The sequence below is a fragment of the Zeugodacus cucurbitae genome, chromosome 6 (assembly GCF_028554725.1).
Source record: "Zeugodacus cucurbitae isolate PBARC_wt_2022May chromosome 6, idZeuCucr1.2, whole genome shotgun sequence".
NCBI lineage: Eukaryota > Metazoa > Arthropoda > Insecta > Diptera > Tephritidae > Zeugodacus > Zeugodacus cucurbitae.
In genome coordinates, this window is record NC_071671.1 from 51,372,973 (window position 1) to 51,396,238 (window position 23,266).

The window sequence follows — 23,266 nt, forward strand, 5'->3', positions numbered from 1 at the left end:
CAACAAAAATAAACTTTCGACAAAAAAATGTATATAAATCTAAATCCACACCAACAACAATAATTACACTATGCAACTTTCTGCCGCACCAAATACACAACAACAATTTCCGCAAATTTCTACAACAACAAAATACCAATAAAAACAACCGTACACAACCACCACCACCAACGACCCATTTCTGTAGATAAAAGTTTTGAAGACTCGATTCAAGAATTAAATAATTTAATTGGCGAATTAGACTCGTTTCAACGCGAGATCGATGAAAGCAAGCGTGCAGCAATAACCACAACAGCGGCGGTGACAACACAAGCAACAACGCACACAACAACAACAGCGGATGATGACACTGTGGGTGATAATTGCGGCGATCGTCCCTTCCCTGTGAACGACATACGCAGCGGTGCCAACAGCAATGATATGAGTAGCACAGCAAACACAGTGACAGAAGCGGAGCGCGTCGACACAACAACACCACTAACCGTTATTTGCCCACCGCGTCCACCCAAGTCACCACAATGCGCCAGCAATCAGACGAGCGGTTGCGGTACTGATCTCTCCGACGCCGCCTCCGATGATGTTGCGGCAGATGTCGGCTCGCTGACGAGTATAAATAACAATCACAACAATAATAACAACACAAAGGGTAGCAATAACAACGAACACAACACGAGCATTAGTAGTCGCGAGAGTTGTGCCACGGGTCATGACAATAACGGACGCTCATTGATGCAACAATACAATTCCGATTCGGAGCTGAGTCGTTGCTATGTAAGCGAAACGAGTTCGCTGGCGGGTGGCTACGAGAATCCCACGTTCGCGCACTTCGCCACAGCGGTGTCCTCATCGTCGATAGCCGCCTCATCGGGCGTGGATGAGCCCGCCGATGTGGCCAGCGTTATCGGCGATAATCGCTCGTTGATGGCAGTGTCATCGACAACGACGGCCGACGATTGCGCATCGCACACCTCCGAGACGTACCACCAAATGACGCAACAGGATAACGGTAGTGATGGCGGCAGTAATGTCGTTGTGATCTATGATCATCAGATCCCCATCACGCCGGACATTGACTATGTCAAGCAGAATTCCGAGATTGTCGTGCTGCGCACAAAGGATCCACTGCAACAGCAGTTGGGACGACAAGAAATGCGCGAATTGACACAATTGCCGACGAGTATGTGTACGCCACACGACGGGCTGGCCGCACCAGGTGCCGGCATGATGTCCGTGCTGGCCTTGTCGTCGTCGTCGTTGTCGTGTTTGGGACCGACCTCGCCACCGCACACCGCAACCGTAGCGCCTGCCAAACAGCGACTCTCCTCGTTCCGCGCATCCAGCGAACAACAACTGCAGCTGCTCGGTTGTGGCGGCGACAACAACAATAGCGGCAGTGAACTATCACTGCTGCGTGCGCCGCATCATCACCAGCAATACGCACACGCAGGTACGCCACTAGCACAAGCGCAAGCCGAGTGCAAGGAAGGTAGTAGAAGGGTGGCAACACCAACAAATGCACACAACACGCACCACGCAGATACCATAATACGCCGCAAAGCGGTGATACCGCCCAAACCGAGTTTGAGCATATTCAATGGCCAAGCGACGGCCGACAATTTGTTGTTAGAGGCTAACGCAAACGTGCGTAAGAGTAGTAGTAGTAATAGTTGTAGAGGTAGTTGTGAGGCGATGGGGGAGCGTTCCACCCCACCGCCGCCACCGCTTTTGACGAAGGCCAATTTCAAGGCCGATTTAGATGCGAAAATACGCAAACAGAAGTTGAAGTTGCAATTGCAGCATGAACAGCAACAACATCACGAGTTGTTGCAGCAGAAACAACAACTGTTGCAGGAGCAACAACACCTACAACAACATCAGTCACCACAGTCAACCGCCAACAACACGAATAGTACAATATACCTCAGTAATCACAACAACCACAATAACCACCATCATAATAATTCCAACAACACCAATAACATCACCACCACAACAACAACCACCAACGGCGGCGCTGTTGGCAATGGTCTTGGCAATCGCAGTAGCAGTAACGTCCCGAGCAGCAACACCAACAGCAATAACAATAATTGTAATGCAATTAGCTTAAATAAGCGCAACAGTTGTAGTAACTCTATTCCAAATGCAACACCTACAAAAACTACAACTGCATCTGCATCCGCATCCCCTTCATCTGCATCATCATCAAATCATTTGGCTTTTGTAGTGAAAGCTGCATCATCCCAACACACAAACGCATCCGCATCATCCTCATTAGCAGGGCCATCACAGCTTGTCTATCAAAATGGTACTAAAAGTAGTAGTAATAATAATAATAATAGTAGTAGAAATGCAACAGCATCTTCTGCATCATCTACATATCCTAAAACAGCTAGTAAACAAACCCATTCTAATCGTACTCATTATCAATTTCATGCGCTGAAAACACACAACAACAACCACATGTACAACAAAATTCATACCACCAACAACATTAATGCTAAAACACGCCCCAAACGCTCTGCCTCCATGTCATCTACACAAAAATCATCAAACCCACGTCGTGCTTCATCTCCATCTCCATCACGATTACGTTCCACTTTAACATCATCATCATCATCACGTTCGTCATTATTATCATGCACGCCTGCTATACGCTCGTCATCTGATCGCCTGGTGAAATGTCCACCAACGCCACCATTACCATTGCGTTTGGATAAACAAAAATCACAACAACATATACATCAACAAACCAAAAACCACACGGCATTGTCAACAACAAAAACATCATCATTATCATCATCGTTATCGTCATCCCCATCATCCGTGTCTGTCTCCACCTGTGCCTATGCGTGTTCTTCTTCTACTTGTGCGTCCGCACCACCACCTCAATCGCAACCACCAACAACTCCACCCATTCACACCAAACAATCAGCAGCTTCTGCCACGTCGGTCTCGTCTGCATCCGCATCCGCATCCAATTCCAACATAAATTCCGCCAACGCCAAACCGAATATCACGCCGAGACCGGCTTCATTGTCGGGTTCGTTCGTTTTGACTCTTTTCTTTGACATTCTTTTTGGTTGTTTGTTTGTTTGTTTTTTTGTGTTCTACTGTTTTACAAACTAATCATCTCACACTTATAATTCTGGCCTAATTTCTTAATTCTTCTTTGGTGTTTTATGTTGTGTGTCTTTCGGTTTTGTGTTTCGATTTCTCTGATTTGTTTACAAAGCTTTCGTATTTCTTATAATTTGTTCATTAATCAACTCTCGTGTGCTTTACTAAATATTAGCTTTTGAAGCGTTTCTTAAACACTGACTACTATTATCGAAAATAATTATAATTTTTATATTGTAGTATTTAACTGATTTCAACACATGTTAACCATAGTACCGAATTTTCAGTCTATATACAGATGGTTTGTAATTTCAATCATCCATAACCTCACTTAACCTACTTAAAAATATTTAATATAAATATATGTGTTGAGTACTGCTAACTAGATCAAGGCTCTCTCAACTATCCAACCGACAAAAAATTGTTTTGGCATTACTTTCCTAATTTTTTCCTTTGGGAACGAATATCTAATCTGTTAGTTAATACGATCGTAAATAATTTGCTAGTAATTTGCTAGGTGACTTCAAATATGTAATATTATCCATTTCTAGAATAATACCAAAACTCATACATACAATTATAGAAGAATTTCTCTCAACCTACCAAAATATTATTATTGTTATTCTCAATATTTTCTCATCATTAAATGGCTCATTAAGTTGTCAGATATTTCGTTGATTATTCGTATTTCGCATTTGAACTCTTTTCGTCCGTTCTTGTCTTCACTTTCGATTGTAATATTTTCAAATTTTAAAAGTTAAGTTTAGGGTCCATATCAAAAACAAAAATGTTTTTAACCTTTTTCGTTTTTACTTATTCTTTAACACTATTTTTTTAATCAAGTTTAAATTTTTTTTACATTTATTTTTTTTTATTCTATTAATTTTTATTTTTTATAGTTTTTTTTTTAATTTTGATATAAAATTTTAATTATTATTTTTTATTTTTTTACTAGTTTATTTTTTTTTTGAATTTATATTTCAAATAAATATTTATCTAATAATTTTTAAATGTTTTTATTACTAGTTTGTTCATTTTTTCAAACTGCTTTAATTTGTTTTTAATTTATAACAAAATAAACAATTTTCTTTTATTATTTTTTATTTTTTAGACTTGTTAAGCGCTTTTAAATTTTAATTTTTTTTTTAATTTTCGGTTATTTTTTCTGTCATAAGGACCATTAATAACTACAATAACCACAGCTATGAAAATATAGCCATTATCCAAATAATAATACATCCTAAACATTCCAACAGTCTCATCATATCACCTCTTCACTACAATATTCTCATTCATTCACTCATTAAAAATGCATTTACACTCATAAACACTGCTTGTATCATAACTCACTTGCCTAACTAAGCACTTACCACTTACACTCATGCCCAATTTAAGTTGGACTAACTGCGTGGAAGAGGAATCGTGCAATCGGTGGTGTCAAAAAAGAAAATTAATAAAATTTAAGCTTCAATTTTTTTGAAATCTCTTTAAAAGCTTCATGTGCGCAGCTTTGGTGAAAGCTTTATAAATAATTGGTGTCTACTAATTTTGCCAGTTGCTAATTGAATTATGTGAATTATATAAAAATAAATTTTCCTCTAATATTGGCCTAATCCAATAAATAATTGATGTGATTTTAGAAATTCTGTAATTTTAAAATTAAATTATTCGAAATATTACTCAGTTCAGTTAGCAATTTGGCAGCAATGAAAATTTCAGCACTTTCACTATTTATTGGTTATTGATACTGTCATTATATCAATTGTACATATGTACATATATATTAACGGTGTATATATGTAAATACAAGCATATATGTACTACATGAATACATAACTAGTTTTATATAAAGCCATATCTTAATTTAATATACTCGTGTGACATGAGTAACTAAAACGGCCTACTAAATATTATGGTGTCTTGTGTTTGTGCATCTAACAGTCACTACTACAAATATAAAAATATAAAATTCTATAATATATATATTTATATATATTTAATGATAAATGTATAATATAACTATGGCAATTAACAAATTGAATGGGAAATCTAAAAATCAAGCATCTAATTGCATTCAAAAGCTACTCTCAACATATACTAATATTAAATTTGTTTTATTGCAACAGGAGGCGTAACACGAATAGCGCGTCGCTCATCAATAAATACCGCCAAGCCACCGCCGCCAGTGCGTCGCAGCTCATCGGTGACGCCGAATGCCACCGGCACGGCGGTAAGTGAAAAACATTTTATATAAAATATTTTGTTAAGTCTAAGTAACGAAGTAAAAGAAATTAGCAATAACACTAAAGAGGTTAAATTAAGTATTTGAGGTTATGTATTCAATGTACACAACACTAAACAACACACACTTTAACTTTAGGCACAAATACGCATAATTACAAAATTTGGAAATATATTTTTCAAATATATTTTTACAATTTTATCAAATATTTTTGTAAATTTTTTTTTAATATATTTTTCAAATATTTTTTTTTACAATTTCTTTTAATACATTTTATATTATTTATATTTTCTCTGCTATTTTAAAATTTTTATTTATTTATTTTATAATTTTTATATTTTAATTTTATTTACCTGCAACATTATCTTACGCTAAAATGCCATTAGGCTACACAATCGCCACAGCAAAATCTACAACAGCAGCAACAACACTATCAACATCCGCAACAACTCCATCATCTTCATCCTCATGCCAATCCGCAGCCATCGCCAGCAACGACATCAATACAAAATTCCTCCCTCTACGATACCGTTGATACTCTGCCACCCCCACCCGCTTATCTGCTAGACTCAAGACAAGCACAAACATCGACTCCTACGCCACCACCGCCATCGGCTATTTCCGCTACAGCAATACCGAGCTCCTCCTTGAAGGTTGCCGAAACGGTGAAAGCGTTGTCGGCTATGCGTCACAAACCCGCTTCACCGAATGCGATACGTCATATGCAACAGCAACAACATCATACGCAACAACAGCAATCACATCAGTCGTTGCAGGTGAGCAAACGTAGTGCAATAACGTCCCTTCGCAAAATCGTTCTCCCAATCAATCTTGCATAGCAACAACAACTGACTTATCTAGTTGAAAGCTTTCCCCACGCGGTGTTGAGATATTTAGTCTCCTTAATTTTTTATGTTGATTTTTAGTTCCTTCGGGTGATATTTATATGTATTTTGAAAGGGATATAAATAATTTTCGAGTTTTAAAATTTCAAACTTTGTTTAAATTATTCAAGATCGCGTTGATTTGAGATATAATTTATAAACTCATTAATTTATGTATTTTTGTAATATTTCTCTCTATTTTTCGTTCGTTTAATTAGTAAACTCAATAGTAAAACACAAATTCAAATTCGAATGCGGAATTAGTTTTCAATTGTTTTTTTATGTTGTTTTTACTAGGACTTTTATTCAAACATTCCTTAAACCATAACAAGCTCTTTCAAATTTTGAAAAATATATGTCTATAGTTTTCGAAAATTCGAAATCGAAAATTTATTTTTCAAAAATGCTGTCATGCATAATTCATTACTGAATTTGAAAAACATATTTTTCGAATATCAAACCAAAAAAAAAAGTATTTAGGAGCAGCATATTAATTTTCAAATTTGTTTTTTAAATCAATATAGTCTGAAAAACATATTTTAAAATATTTAAAAAAACATACATAAAAATGTTTTGCTGAACGTCGAATCAAAATATGTTATTTTCGAAAAAATATCAGTTTTCGAATGAGTTTGGAATATTCGAAAAACATGTTTTTTTGTTAAATCGAACCGGAATATCTTATTTTCAAGCACCGTATTAGTTTTCGAATAAACAATTTTTTTTTAAGTTAAATATTCTAACTTGATTTTTTTTCGAATATTCTTTAAATTATAACAATTATAAGTATGAAAATAAAATTTTATTTAACCATTGAACCTAAAAAAATTATTTTCGAGCACCATATTAGTTTACAAATGGGTTTAAAATAAAAAAAATCTTACTTCAACCAGCATATTGCAATTATTTATTATATATTTCATATTTATTTATTATTCTTATTTATTTTATTTTGCTATAATTTTACTATGATTTAACTATTATTTTTTTATACTCACAAATTCTCTTGCAAAACACTTATATTCCTAAATGCAAATTGTCTGCGCTTAAATTGAAAAAAATAAAAATTGCATACCCACACCCACCCGCTGGCCCAAATGCTCTGCTCCTCTTTAACTCCTCGCCGAATTCTATTTGCACCACCACCAACACCACACTGCCTAAAACAGTTTTCACCAACACAAACACCAACACCGCCAGCACTATCACCAACACCAATGCAACAACAACAACAACAAAATATTTACTCAACCACCGTTAAGACATTTTCCTCTACCGCTTTGTTGCTGCCCGACTGCGACACTGAACAGACGCTCCACTACGATGCCTATTCGTACTACAATCCCTATATGGAGGTCAGAACCAGCACCACCCAACTGACCTCCGCTAAAATGCCGCTTACTACTAATGCTAATATAGCTAATCATGCTAATAATGCCGCTAATGATGCAGCTTATCAAACTTTGCCTATAACACCAACTATTTATTACTATGATGCCGTTACCACGCAGCCAACAACACCAACGAAATCACAACAGTTGCAGGACATTTATGGTGTGAATACCACGCTTCGTATTACACCCAATAATAAGACAAACACACAGCCGGTGTCACCATCATATACCTCACCGCCACCATATGATTTCCAACATAGTAAAATAGAGTTGCCACCACCATTACCGCCACCCAATCCCAATCAACAACGTTCGATTAAGCAGCAGCAACAACAACAGTTGCAACAAAAACAATTTGCTGATCATCAATACAATGCACTAGCTACAGCCACCACACAGCAACCACAACAATATCAACACAACAACAACAACAACCACAATCAATTACAACAAAAACGCCAACATGAACAGATATATGATTATTTGCCGTCACACCATCAGCACCAGCACCCGCACTCCCCCAAGCCACAGCATAATAAAGCGCAGCAACTGCAATCATCGCTACTCCAACAACAACAACAGCAGTTAGCACATCATTTCGATGCTCTGACGCTCGATCATGAGGATGAGGCGTCCCATGTATATAGCGACAACGCCGTAAGTTCCGCTTTCCAGTGTGTACAACTGCTGTGACAGCAGAAAGAAGGTCCTATGTACTACTCTAGTGTAATCTGTAACTCCTACTCGTACTAATCAGCTTCATCGCACCAACATTTGTTTATTTATAAATATGTAATCGACGCATTTGCAATATGAGCAATCGCCGCTAATTCATAACTGGATGTTGTAGAGTGCTAACAAAATTCAAAAAAAAAAACAAAAAAATAAAAAAAAAAATTAAAAATTTCCAATAAATGTAGTGGACTCAGACGTAGTAACCTCATTTAAAAACTAAAAGTGAAATTAATTCACACGCATAATTCAACTAACAAGGGTTAATTTATTGCTTTTACATTTTTTTTTGTAATATTAATAATAATTGTTATTGTAACATTTAGATCTTAGTTTTAGAGCTTATTCACAACACATTTGCCTGATATTTTTGCTAATTTGTGTAAGCATATTTCAGATCCATTATTCATTACTTATACGCTTATAAAACATTTGTAATAGAAAATATGTATATCAGTTCTTTTCCTTCAGCTTTAGATCCCCTTCCTATTTTAGCTATCTCCACTTTGAAGATATTATATTTTAAATATTTTGGCTATTAATAATATATAAAGGATTTACAATATTCAGTCCTTGCTTTGTTTTCAGAAACAAGGCCCAATATTACAATAATATCATGTGATACATATTAGATTAGATTAGGCGATATATTTTTCGCAGGAAAATCAAGGAGTAGATTGTCTGGTGTCTCACCTTCAGTGTTTACGTAGATAACCCATTAGTCTGCAGTGGCCAGTATATAGTATCGTACCACTATTTATCTCAAAGAAGACCCTTCGTTTGTTATGCATTTTCCAAATATTAATTTACTATCCCTTTTTTCGTTAGGTCGTAGCTCTATTGCAAATACATTCTTTTAACGGCTAACCGCTGGGTATTCGGAAGGATGATGTTCCTATATATCATTATCTTCAGAGCGTACTTGGTGCATAGTCCTCATCAGTTAATGTCCTGTGATAGCATATACCTTAATATTGAGCTCCTTTTTAACTAAAACTAGAAAATAATTTGATGATCATATCAACCATCCATTACCCAAAATTAATTGGTGGTGTTCCAAAAATCAAATCGTTCCTGTATCGTATATTGTTTCAAGTAGCATTTAAAAACGCGTATATTGTTTCAAGTAGCATTTAAAAACGCTCAACGGTCCAGAGTAATTTTGGAATGATCCTAGGTCGGAGCGAACCAAGTTCTTCTTTTTTAATTATCGTTGTAATTTTGGACGTTGGAACACATGCAGTTCACTGCGTTTCTCAGTACAATTCTATTGATCGTCTTCTTTTATATTATTTTTCAATGAGATTTCAACTGAGATCCACTTGATATCACAATCTTATCCTGAAAGACAAAGTTGTAGTAATTACCCTAGCCTAATTCACATTTTAACCCACCTATGAATATTTTTTTATAACATCATTACTGTATTGGTTCTGATCTAGGGCACCGATCATCATCCATGACAGCCTAACCAGAGTTTAGTAGGAAGATCAAGTATGAGACTCTGACCGTAATGGCTCTGAAATTTCGACTTGTTGTCTTCACTTCAATATTTATGCCGTTATAAACAGTACATATACGGTTTAATCCAACATTTCTTTAATAGACCCTGTGCTCAACAGTCAACTGTTGCTTCGTTTGATAGTTCTTAATATGCAGTTTATTTGTACTTGACTAATAGATGAAAAATGTAATTCAAATGAAATTATAATTTTCTATTTTTTAATATCTTTTTTTTTATTTATTTCAACATATCATCATTAAAATAACATTATTGGTTGTAGATTTTGGCTATAATTTAACCACACTTCCAAACTATTTGAATTTTTATATTAAAGCTAATTAACTCAATAATATTGTTATTATATAAATATATTTAAAACTATTATTTGTTTAAATAATTTTTGGAATATTATACAATACAGGTCATACTATAGAGAGCAATACGCCGAACTTCTAACACCAGTTCAAAAACAGCTTTATTGAACCAATATTTACACATTTCGTCGAAAAAATTAACTTAATTTAATTCATGTGATTCAATTAAAAAAAATTATTTTGAAATTTTATTTTTATTTTTTATAATAATTATTATTTTTTGTTATATTTTAACTTCTTTCATTTATTTAAATTTTGAAAACAATTAAATATTATTATATATTATTAATTGCATTGGTTGGCTCATTGGTTTTAATACACTATATAAACCGTTACTAAACTTATATGTATTACAAAAAGAATTTTATTAACTATTCATTATTCAAATTATAAATATTGTAATGATTTTAAACCCATATTAACACACCATAAATACAAATACACACATATAGTACATATGAGACCTAGCACAATCAACTATATATTGTAACGTACTATACTACAACTACAACAACTAACACATGTGCATACATATATATGAATTTATTCGTAAACTTGGTTATGTGACTAATAACCTCGCACATTGACATCAATCCATCAATCAATTAAAACCAAAGCACAAATATCCATCAGCATTAAATGTTGTAAACTTTCTGTTGCCAACAACATCACTGCTTCTCGCTTCCTTTTGACGCCATCATTTATGCTTTTTTTCTTTTATATTTTCTTTCCACTTAGTCATTCCGCACATCATCGCCTGGCATTTATGCGCAACCGAAAATAGTCACAAGCATGTCGAGTTTCCGTTCGGCCAGTCCCGCACCGACGACGAATGATCATCATCATCACGTCATACCACCGACACAACCGAAAACCAATCCGAATTTGATTGCACAGCTGAATGCGCGCTTGAGCAAACAAAATCTGCAGCAGCACACCGGTGAAGGTATTTATGGTTCCACACCGAACTCACCAAATCATCATCACAATATGCATCAACAACAGCATCAGCACCAGCACCACCAAAGTGAGCCAGTTTATATGCGGAACTATACGCACCCACACCATCAGCAGACGCAACAGCAGTTGCCATCAGTCGCCACCGGTTCAATGCACCAGCAGCAAAACTATGACGGTAAATCGAATTTAGAGAAACATAATAAAATTTATGGTAGTTTTAGCAGCACTGCAAATGCAACGCATACACCACAAGCATCAGTCTCATCATCATCATCTGTTGCTGGCTCTGTATGCACAACAGCAGCAACATCATCATCATCATCTCATTCTCATACACACACATCTTCACCACATTTTCCATTATCATCATCAACTTCATCGCTACTCTCTAAAGTCAGTTCGTTTGCAACGAATGCCGCATCAACGGCCGTTGCACTCGCAACACCAACCCCAACACCAAATCCACCATCATCACAAATACAAATGCAAGCTTCAAATGCTGCAGGCACATATTATCATACGTCCACGCGTGATCATCAACTTCTTCATCAACAACAACTACAACAGCAACAGCATCATAATCATCATCACAATCAGCATAGCAATCAATATCAGTCTGTTACATCGCAAAATGCAGCGCAAACGCCTAAAGAGCATATTCACCACGCAAATATTTACACTTCCTCCTCCTCCTCCTCCATCAATTCGTCTTCGGCAACTAATGCCGCCGCCACTGCCGCTCAAATTAATGCCAATAAACACAATACCACAGCTGCGCAGACGCCAAAACATCAATCGTCCTACGCACATACCGGTGGTGCCGCTAGACAGCAGCAACAACAACAACAGCAGTCGCACCATGCACATCATCGCGAGCCACATACACATAGCTGTCCGCCGCCGCTTGAAAATCCACCACCGCCACCCACCAATTCATCCATTTACGCTGCCACTGCCAATGCCACCGCGACCATGCCCAAAAATGCTACACGCTCCGGCGCAGGCGCCACTTATGCGCCGCCCACCGCCACCATGACATTGCCTAAGAATCTCGCACAACAGCGTTTACAGCAGCAACAACACTATCAGCAACAGCAGCAACACCAACAACAACACTACCAACAGCAACAATATCAACATTCTACCGCCACCGGCGGCAGCGCAGCCGCTCAGCAACACCAGCAGCAGCAGCAGACGGCTACTGTTAATCAGCGCGCACAGATGCCATTGCCACACCATCAGCAGCAGCAACAACAACTGTCATATAAACAAAAGTCGGCCACATTACAAAGTAACCACCGCCAACCGCCCATACCGTCGCGCCACTCGAGCGTACAGCAAAAGATATTCGTGGCCACCAATCCGTTCATTCAAACCACCACCATTCACTGCCATTCGCCGGCGTCGGTGCATTCGCAACCGGCTTCACCCACCTGTTCGTCGCCGTCGTCGTTGGCAAGCATTTATGGCACCAGTTCGCGCAGTCATCATCACCATCAGCAGCAACAACAACACCAACATCATGGCAGTGGCAGCAGCGTTGGCGGCGGCGGCGCAGCCGGCAATGGTTACTATGCCGCCCCGCACAATTCAAGTGAGCGCGCGTTTGTTTGTTTTTGCCTGCAACCAGTCACGAAAGCATCTCTGTTTCTGTTTCTTATTTTTCATATCGTTTCGGAATTTTGAATTTTTTGACATTGAATGTGTTTTGAGTTGGTTGTCTTGCGTTCAGTTCTAATCGGTCTTTGAAACCTATTTTTGTTTTGACCATCACCATCATTTATATACCGTGACTGCTGATCGCGTTGCATGTTGCGCTTCTGTTTTTTTTTTTTTTTGATTTTTATTGCATCTACGTTTTTTTATACCATTTTTACTTTTGTCATTTCATGTTTTACATTCGTTATGATTTGAAAGCTGTTTGCAACGCGCAAGAATTGTATTGTAAATACAAAACTGTCGGTGTGAGAAAACGTGTTGGCGCTGCATTTTGTCTCTTCCTTCGTAACCATTCAGCTCTACTTTCTTTTCAACTTCTGTTTTTCAATCCTTAGACATCAGAAAGGATTCTAATTACCCTACTTCTTCTTCAAACCTATATTTTTCAACTCATAACCTCCTTTACCTTTTCAAATCATCAATTGCACTTAGAATTGTAGCAAAGTTGTTACCATATAATTTGTAGTTTAAAATGTTTATTATGATATAGAATTTGTTTTTGTAGCGGGTTTGCGTGAAATATCGTCCCTTTGCTCAAATTGAGCCCTTAGATTCCTTATTTTTCTATAGTTTAAACTCTATATATATTATTATGTTTTTAACTAGATAAAACGAAAATTAAATACCTAACGGTTATTTATAAATTTCAATATAAATAGCACTTAATGTGTTGTCTTCTCGTCGCTCAATTCTGTAATTCTTGTTACAAAATATCAACAAATCATTAAAGTGTCTTTTCATATGGCATTGTCTTTCCAGGAAACGTTCATAAGTATGTCTGTTCTGTTAAAAAATAAGAGGCGGTATATGTATTTCTGTTGAGCTTAGCCAAGCACTCTACCCACTTGTGGGATGCGATTTCCCAAACATTTAACATATTTTAATACCAATATAATATAAAAAAACTTTGATTTTAATCGAAACAAAAATACGAACTCTTATCTAATCTCTAATCACTAAATGGATTTCCGAGCCAAACAGGGTTAAATAACGTCAAAGGCAGATAACCTTACCCTATTAAAACACGAGACAATTTCGGTAAAGTAGAATCTGCTGTCGTGAGAGTTATCACGCATGACACCAACCTATCATAGCCCTTTCCAAGCCGCCCTTGGTAGGATAAAATTCGGGTAAATTCCAGTACCTCATAACCGAATGTCATGGGAATCGCCCCAAGCTCGTCGAAACAACACGTCGTACCTTTAGATGTTTTCAAAACAGGTCTGTGATCAATATATGTACAAACAACTAAATTTACTTGATCAGTTTGTTGAAATTTAATATTTAACACTATCTTGAGTGCTTATTAAAAATTGGGGTTTGAGTCAACAAACATACAAAGTATAAATGATATATAGCACAAATGCATTTATTCTATTGCTCCCAAATCACTCCGAATCTCTCTGAATCTTAAGACCTCAAACATTAGCGAACCGAACAAACAACTCGTATAAATTGCGTAGACTGGCATAATCAAATAGAAGCAGAATAACTGCTGTTATACGCTTTCACCAAAGTAGGCTGAAGCTCTAGTATATTGAATTCACTTATATAAATTTGTTGTTGTTTATTTCTGTAAATTGTCTGACATACAAAAACAGCGATTCGAATTCGGCAAATATTTGTCTCACAGTTTCCTCGGTTTTAATACACCCAAATGGAATTTTGATATATTAAAACATTAATATCCTTGGTGCAAATATCTATATAGTGCCGACGTTAAGAATCTCGTCAGCTGCAACGTTATTGTGGACAAATTGTGGAATTATTTTTTTCGCGTCATTGATTTTTATTTATTTTTAATTGAGAGTTTATCGAAGTTTAAACTGTTTAAAATTGTATATATTATAAATAACCACAATTTATTTATGTATGTTAATATAATATGTTCATAGACATTTTTTATTACAAATAATGTATTTATTATAATTAAGTAACATTTATAGAAAAGTTATCAAGCGATTTCATTTGTTTGCAATGCATTTTTTGCGTTTTTTGGCATTAAATAATACTTATATATATATTTACATCAATTTAACTTAAAAATTAAAAAAAATAATATTTCTTCACATTGTTTATATTTTTATTTGAATTATTTATATGCACAGAACCAATAATTTTTTTTTTCTACATCATATACATATATGTACATATATTTAATAGTGATAATATTTTTCATTATTTTTATAAAATTTTTGCATTTGTTAATTGCACTTTTTTACAGCTACTTTGCGATGCATAGTATTTTTGTATATTTACAATATACTATATTTTTTACATTTAATAATTTCGTTTCGCATTTTTAATTGAATTTTGAATTTTTATTGCTTTCCTATTTTTTTACTTGTTCAAAATTTTATTATTTTATTATATATAGCAATATGGCTTTCATTAATAGAAATTTTCTTTGCATTTCTTCTCTTCACATGTTCTTTATGCATTAACTCACTTCAACCAATGGCTTACTTGCACCTACAACAAACAAATATGAAATGAAAATAATTGGAAAATGTTTACAAAAATTACAAAATTTGCTACGCCTCAAAATCTGCGCCACAAAATTCATGCACCACACTTTCAATTGGCCAACAACAACGACAACAGCGAGTTACGCCAGCTCAAACATTGAGAAAGCCGGCAGCATACGCTCGAAAACCAAAGCTGAATTTCTCGAGAATCTCAATGCAAAGCTGGCCAAACAGGGCCTCTCTGGACGCGCGTTCGCTGTGCGCAATCTAATCAATAGTAAAGCATTGGTAAGTGTTGCACGGACACGGATTATATTAGAAAAAGCTATAGAATTGGTTAAACAAAGCGTACATATACATTTTTTTTTATTATAAATGCTATATTTATCTATTTTTAATTATTTTTATTATCATTTATACATTCATAAGAATATGCATTTTGTGCATTTTGAAAATCGCTTGTTTTCCATCCCCATCCATTTAATTATTCAGCTGTTTATCTATCTATATACTTATCTTTATATATATATATATATATATATATACATATGCGTATACCCCTTCCCGTAGATGTATCAAAATCCACAAACACTTATGCGTCCAAGTGCACAATATCGCGCACAACCACAAGCACCGCCGACACCGCCAACTTCCTCTGCCGAAGAGTCCTCGTCACATTAAGGTAGTGTTGCAGTGAATGCTAAAAAGAAAAAAATATAAAAAGTTCAAGTAAAAAGAAAAAAATATAAAGCTTTCCAAAGCCAGCGCGCAACTAACTACTTTACCCAAGAATACTCGAAAGAGACGCTTATACCATAACACTGCATAACTCATTAGTTTCTTGCAATGAAAACATTAATTGAAATAGTTTAAATATAACTGTATTTTTATATATGTAACTGACACAATTTATATACAGAATTACGTATTCAGTAATTTCATCAATTGTTTAAAATTTAACGGAAAAGTTAAAAATAATAATTAATTAATTCAGCCTTCGCATTGTATTCTACTAACGTTACGGAATTCGGTTACACTACAAAATTTCGGTGCAATTTAAAATAATTAGTAAAAAAATTTATGTTTCTAATTTTTTTTCTCGATTTTTTTTTTTTATTATATAGAACTGTCTCAACGAAAAAACATTAATTAGTGTTTAAAAATGTGCTTTTATCTTCTCTTCTTTCAAAACGTTTAGTGTAAAATCATTATGCTAATTAAGTGTTCTGAAATCCGTTCTAATCTCAAAAAAAAAAAATTGTTTTCTAATTTTAATATATTTCGTATGATACGCAGTGTAATTATAAAGTAATAAACACGTCATCGAAAGATATTGACTAAATATGGTTTCTTCATTCAAAATACGAACGTTGAAAGAAATATTTTTACTTTAAAATAATATTTTATTTCTCAATTACAGATGAGTACTGGCATTCATAATATTTTTAATCCGTTTAATATTAAAATATAAATTAAAAAATTAAATTTGACTCTTCACTAAACTAATTCAAATTATAATTATTCTTGCATTTACAGGATGTTTTTTTTAGAGATTTAAAACTTTTATTACAAATAATTTTAAACATTTTGAATATAATAATACTAATAATGAACCATCGAATTGCCAATTTGAGATTAAGATTTCGAGTTTCGACATCATTGGTCTTTTTTTATGAAAATCTTCCCGAAGTTGTAGAGCTTGTGCAATGCAGTTAGCATAGACAGCGCCGTGTAGTTATTGTTCGAGGAACCCTAATAAAAATAAATAAGAAAAGAATACAATTAACGAAAATTCTTTGAAGAAAGACAAAAAATATATTTTTCAATCAAATTTTTTAGCAAATTCAATTGTTTGTTTTTTTTTGATATAGTATATACATTAATTAATAGAAAATTATTTTTGTTGTGAAAAAATGTTTTAATATCTAAAATACATAAAAAATGCAGTGGAACTTCTCTAATTCGAATCACCAAAATCCACAAAAATACTTCGAGTTGGAGAGACTTCGAGTTATAGAATTTTTATTAAAACATATAAATTTTCAAAAAGCTGTTAAATATGATTTATACACTATTTTATTTATATATTTCGCAAAAATTTCGATGGATATACGTTAAAAGATGTTTTCTGTAATTTTGTTTGTTGCATTTTGTTATTGTTTGGCTCTTGGCGTCTTTATCTCATGCCTTTGTTAGATGATTTATGAAATCTATAAGTGTAATATTATATTTTTATTCGCCTCCGTACGATCTAGATTGACTCTTTTAACATTCTGCCTGGTTAATAAAATTTTAAATTTATTATATCCATCAAAATTTTAAATTAAATTTATGAAATTGTCAAAAAGTTCGATTTATGGAACGAAATTTGTATGAAAGTTGCCTTCTATTGCCACTTCAAGAGTTCGAGTTATGGAGAACTTCGATTTAGGCAAGGAAATTAGTATGAAATTTGGCTTCTAAACGCTATTGACAACTCAAAAGTGGATAAGTCGATATGTGGAGATCTTCGACTTACAGAAGTTCGAGTTATGGAAGTTCCACTGTGTAATAAAATTCATGATAAAATTTGAAATATAATACATACAAACATATAAAATTTGAAAAATAATTGGTAAAATATATAATTTAAAAAACAAAAAAATACTATTTTAGGTGAAAATAGAAAATAAAAATTAATTAACCTGCTTATATTGTGATATTACTAATAATATGCCACGCCTACAAAGTGTACTTAATTATTTAATACGTGTTATTATACTTATTTCACATGCAAAATATACATATCATACATAATAAAGAACTAATTTACATTGTTTCGAAACTAACCTTAAACAAATTAAAAAAAATAATAGGTATAACCTTTTTACCGTTGAATAATTACTAATTTAAATTTTCTAAAATCTTACAGCCCGATCCTCGCATTTGCCATGAATCGTTAATGGATCAAATTAAGCGTGGCGCTACGCTGAAGCGAAATCAGAAAATCAACGATCGCAGTGCACCGAAGATACACTAGAGCGCTTAAACTAAATACGAGTGAAATGCAACCAAACGTGAGTCCCTAATAAAAACTCAATAATAATGTTGAAAATACAGGCGACAGTGCAGGGGTAGTGTAGAAGAAGTACGCAACTTCTTATTTTTCTCTGTATTTGTCTCTGGCCAGCGCTTTGAGGCCCATAACAAACACATTTAGACTGTTGTTGCCGACGCTAATGAGGAATTACGAATAATTATTAAATTAAATACATACTTATATACATAACATAAACATAAATGAAAAATATACTATATAAATACAATACATATTGCAGTTAGATGTAAGCGAAAGAAAAAAGAAGAAAAATAATTTAAAAAGGGAATACAAGAAAATATATACCATATATGAAATATGAAGAAGCGTTGAAAACTCTACATGCGAAATAAGCGTGAATTAATGAAACTGTTCCATATCCACATTCATATTGATTTCGAAAATATATAATATATATCAACTAACAATTATCATTTTTGACACAAAATGTACTAGTTGCATATTTATAGCTGTTTATGTGTGCCGTTATGTGCGTTCTGCTTTGCAAAAGTGTATCTTTTTAGCTTCTTGAAGACGCTCTTCGACTGTTTTGTTTGACCAAAGTGTGTAATCTCAGGCTTTGAGACTCGCTATTGCTTTTTACAACACGAACACACATATTCAACTATATTTATGCAACACTGTATGCGTTTGTGCGTTTGTTCATAGAACGAATTTTTAATTACTCCTACCATATACTATATCACAATGCAGTTACTGCTTTTATTTTACAACAACAATGTAAAAACGTAATAATAACAGTGAATATTTCATTTTCTTTTTTAATATTTACTACAATAAGTATACCTATACATACATACATATAGGCTTTTTCACATATACGTAGTATATTATAATAAATAAATCAATACATATACACAAACAACCGTTTAAATGAAAATTATAACATTTTCACTAAAAGAAAGAGAACTCGAATTTTTACCAAAAATTAAACAACAAAAAATAATAATATAAAATATAAAAGCATAAAAATTGAAGCATTAAATGTATGTGTAAGGCGGAAAAGCTTGAAAAAGGTACTTGTTTCATATTAAAATGTTTTATTTTTTGTTTTTGATTTTGTAAAATTTAACTAAGTTTCTTATAACTTAATTATATTACATTATACATACTTATATATGTCTACATTTATAATTTCAATAACTATGATTTAATCTACGAATGTATATATCGTCTATGCCGAATTAAAATCGATATTTTAACTATTAATGTATTTACTGCTTATTAATTATTAATTTATACATAAACATTATTATATTATAATATTTAATTGAATAATATATTGAAAAATATGCTGAATAAAGAATTTAATTGAACATTTTGGGATTTTTTATTTCATTAATTTATATGTGTAAATATGTGTATAATTGAAAACAATTATTTATTTTTAAGTTTATTATTATAAATTATATTAACTAGTTTTTATGTAGCATTTTATAAAATATCATTTTTTATTAGTGTTATATTTAATCAGATTCTATGGGTATTTTTATAAATATGTATTTCATTTCACTTTATTATTAATAATTTTTTGTTTTATTTATTTATTTTGCAAAAAAATATTATTTTTATATGCTTAAATTATATTTATATATTATTATTATTAATTTTATATAAACTAAAGCGTATTATAATTATTTTAGTTTTTATTTATATAATTAAACATAAAAAATAAATATTAATAATAATAACAACAATAAATAGTCATAAACTTACATACATTCCTACATATAAAAGAAAAAAAAGATTAAATTTGTAACATATTTATATATATATATATAGCGTAGATATACAAAAAATATGTACATGTACAGACATGCCCCATAAGCAATTATTCATAACAATAATAATGTAAAAGTCAATTGTGCTTAACAATTTGTGAACCACCCTTTACCACTTTTCTAAAAACAACTTTTTTTTACTAATGTATGTGTGTTTGTGTATTTAATAGCTAATTTAGCTTGCTTGTGCTTTTTACAAAAAAATGTGCAGCATTTAAAAATGGCTTAATGAAAGTAAATAATATAAAAAAACTAAAAACAATATTTCAATTCGGAGTTAAAGATATATAAAAGTTGTCAAAATCCAAACGCGACTGCCACATTTATACCAATTCAAACGATCTTTCGTCTTATCTATGTGTAATCATCTAATGAAATTCATAAAAAACTTAAATAGAGTCATCATATCAGCGCTTTTTGCTAAGAACTTAAATATTTTCGGTGTTATTTAAATGCAGAAAAAACTGTTTGGAAAACGCTAAAGAGACGCTTAAAGGCGTCAAAAGTAAAAGTGTAGACGGTTGAAGCTTAGGGGAGGAAAGCTTTTCATTTATTTATTAGTTCTTTTGAGTCTTTGTGGTGATGCCAGAATTTGAAATTTTCGAAAATCCACGTACTAAACGCACAAGTATTAATTTTTCAAATGTCTTAATTATTAAAAAAATATTTTCTAATTTCTAAAAAAATAAATAAAATAATTTTTAATTTCTAAATTATTATTTTTTATGTTTTATTATAATTATTTTTTGTTTTTTATTTATAAAATTGTTTTCTTTTTATTAAAAAATATTTGTAAATTTTAAATTTTTAAGCGGTTAAAAAGTATTTTTAAAGTTTAAATTTTTAATTTTTTTATTTCTAAAATCTTTTCAAAAAATATTTTTTTTTATTTAAAAAATATTTATTTTTTTCAATTTTCTAAAATACAAAATGCTTTAAGAGCTTTATTTGTCTACTCTTTTACAAGCAACGCCGTACTAACGCTTAGCATACTTACCAAAAATTATCCATGAACTAATCGCCCAACTTTCTCATGCATATAAATTCATAGTATTTGGTATATATATATAAAATTTTATAATGTATTTTCAAAAAAACAAAAAAAATCATATTCTGTTTAACATTTCATACATGCATATATTTATACTAAAGTCAACATCATATCTGTTCAAACTAAAAATTATAAAATAGAACTTAAAGAAATATAACATTTTGTATATATTAATTTATGTATTTACATTTTAATGGAACCTATAAGTGTTAAATTAATAGATGTACTTTTTTTTAAATGTGTGTGTTTAAGAGAAATGGTATAAAAACAGTTTGAATTGCTGAAGCAGCAGCTGACAATATAACAATATAAGGTTGGGACCGGGAGCGAGTTACAGCAAACAATATAAAAAGGTGAATGCTAGACGGACATACCAATAAAAAAGTCAAACAAAATCAGCAAATAGTCAGAATAAATAAAAAAATAATTGCTGCTGACTCCCAAGTAAAGGCATTCAGCCGCAATGATTAACGCTCATATATACATAATACAAAAATATATAGCAGACTATATGAAAGTATGTAAGACTAAAAACCGAGTTAAGCTATCCAAACGCCGTGAATAATACACGCATACATATATTAATATAAATATATAAAACTAACTACTTGCATAGTATACATATACTAATACTAAACTTATCAATTCAATTACATACCAATTATATACAATATACATACATGAATACATACATACATATTATATATAATATACTTGAGCATATATAATCTACATATACATATACACAGATTCCTATGTGAAACAAATTATAACAATAACTGCAATAATTTTCAATAAAAAAGTGTTTTTAAATCGCTTTTGCATTATTCGTCAAATCCTCTTCACTTGTATTAAACACACACGCATTTACTTTTTAATTTGCATTAATTTTGCTTTTGCCAGCTCTGTCCTTAGTTTACGCAAGGCACTCGCCTCACGTTCACGTTTCTTCAGCAACTTCAGTTTCTCCAACTTCAACTGGTACAACTTATGTTGTGTGCTTTGCATGTTCCTAAGCGTACGCAGCATTTCATTTTGCTTGCCAGCCATCGCTTCAAGCAATTCCAGCTGCGCTACTGTTGTCTTCGCTGGTTTGGTTGTCGGTTGTTCGGTGTTTCCAGCAATTAGCGATGATTCAGCAGCTGGTGGTGATGGAGTTTTAATTCGTTCGTCACTCACATCAATGAATTCGTTTGTGCTGAAGGAAAAATCCATTTGTGTGATCTCAAATGCCTTCTCCTCAGTTGCAGACAAGCTGATTTCGTGGAATACACCCAGTCTGCTGCCATTCGTCTCGAGGTGCTCTTTAGTGCGCGCCAATTTGCGCTTTAGGTTGGCTTTATAATGGATCCACACCTGGAAATGTGTCAGTTGTTTTCTTTGATTTTGTTCAAAAGTGTGACTAACTAACCCTTTGCCATTCCGTCGCTGTTCTCGTTGGCGGTCCCAGGCTATTCAGCTCGTCGGCATATTTCTCCCACGTCTGATTTATTTCGTCACGTCTCGTTCCATATATGCGTTTACCTCTGCCAATGTTAGGATTCTTTTTAACTAAATCGACAAGGCGGTCTAGTTGTTGTTTGGTTGAAACTTTGCTGCAATTAGCATTTGTTAATTAACTATTTGAATTTATTTTATTAAAAAAAAATCTTACTTTTTCTCCATATTTACGCTTGCCGACGCGAATACAATAAATACACAGTAGTTGTTTTTGGTTTTGACAGCTCGCATACAACTTAACAAAGGCAACAGAGTTGAGTTGTGTACCCACCAATGGTTTTGACAACTACTAATTCAACTGACAACTCAGTTGTGAATCATAACAGGGTCACTGATTTATATTATAATTATTCTAAAATTCAATTTCTGACAAAAAAGCATATTATTAAAAAAAAAACTACAAAAAAAACTTAATAAGAACAAATAAACTAATAAATATTTGT

General features: G+C 32.9%; 2 protein-coding genes across 16 annotated transcripts in view; one reads left to right on the forward strand and one right to left on the reverse strand.

The window, feature by feature from the left end:
* LOC105214473 (putative mediator of RNA polymerase II transcription subunit 26) overlaps positions 1-19,807 on the forward strand; it is a 96,781-nt gene extending 76,974 nt beyond the window's left edge. For 3 of the 15 annotated variants that reach the window (XM_054234738.1, XM_054234741.1, XM_054234746.1), the window contains 10 exons: positions 188-2,305; positions 2,933-3,040; positions 5,244-5,347; positions 5,746-6,135; positions 7,413-8,294; positions 10,986-11,382; positions 11,980-12,801; positions 15,531-15,682; positions 15,965-16,076; positions 18,306-18,445. In XM_054234738.1, the coding sequence (XP_054090713.1) occupies positions 188-2,305; positions 2,933-3,040; positions 5,244-5,347; positions 5,746-6,135; positions 7,413-8,294; positions 10,986-11,382; positions 11,980-12,801; positions 15,531-15,682; positions 15,965-16,075 (5,084 nt within the window). In that variant the 3' untranslated portion in view covers position 16,076; positions 18,306-18,445. Of the gene's footprint in view, positions 1-187; positions 3,041-5,243; positions 5,348-5,745; positions 6,136-7,412; positions 8,295-10,985; positions 11,383-11,979; positions 12,802-15,530; positions 15,683-15,964; positions 16,077-18,305 lie in introns of those variants that run through there. The other 12 variants (XM_054234735.1, XM_054234737.1, XM_054234736.1 and 9 more) reach the window with 10 other exon arrangements.
* A 2,028-nt stretch (positions 19,808-21,835) lies between these two features.
* LOC105214472 (uncharacterized) lies at positions 21,836-23,136 on the reverse strand. The gene is made up of 3 exons (XM_011187916.3): positions 22,978-23,136; positions 22,735-22,918; positions 21,836-22,679 (listed from the first exon to the last, which is right to left on the reverse strand). The coding sequence occupies exons 1-3, from the start codon at positions 23,052-23,054 to the stop codon at positions 22,191-22,193; spliced, it is 750 nt and encodes a 249-aa protein (XP_011186218.2). The 5' UTR covers positions 23,055-23,136; the 3' UTR covers positions 21,836-22,190.
* Positions 23,137-23,266: the final 130 nt, after the last annotated feature.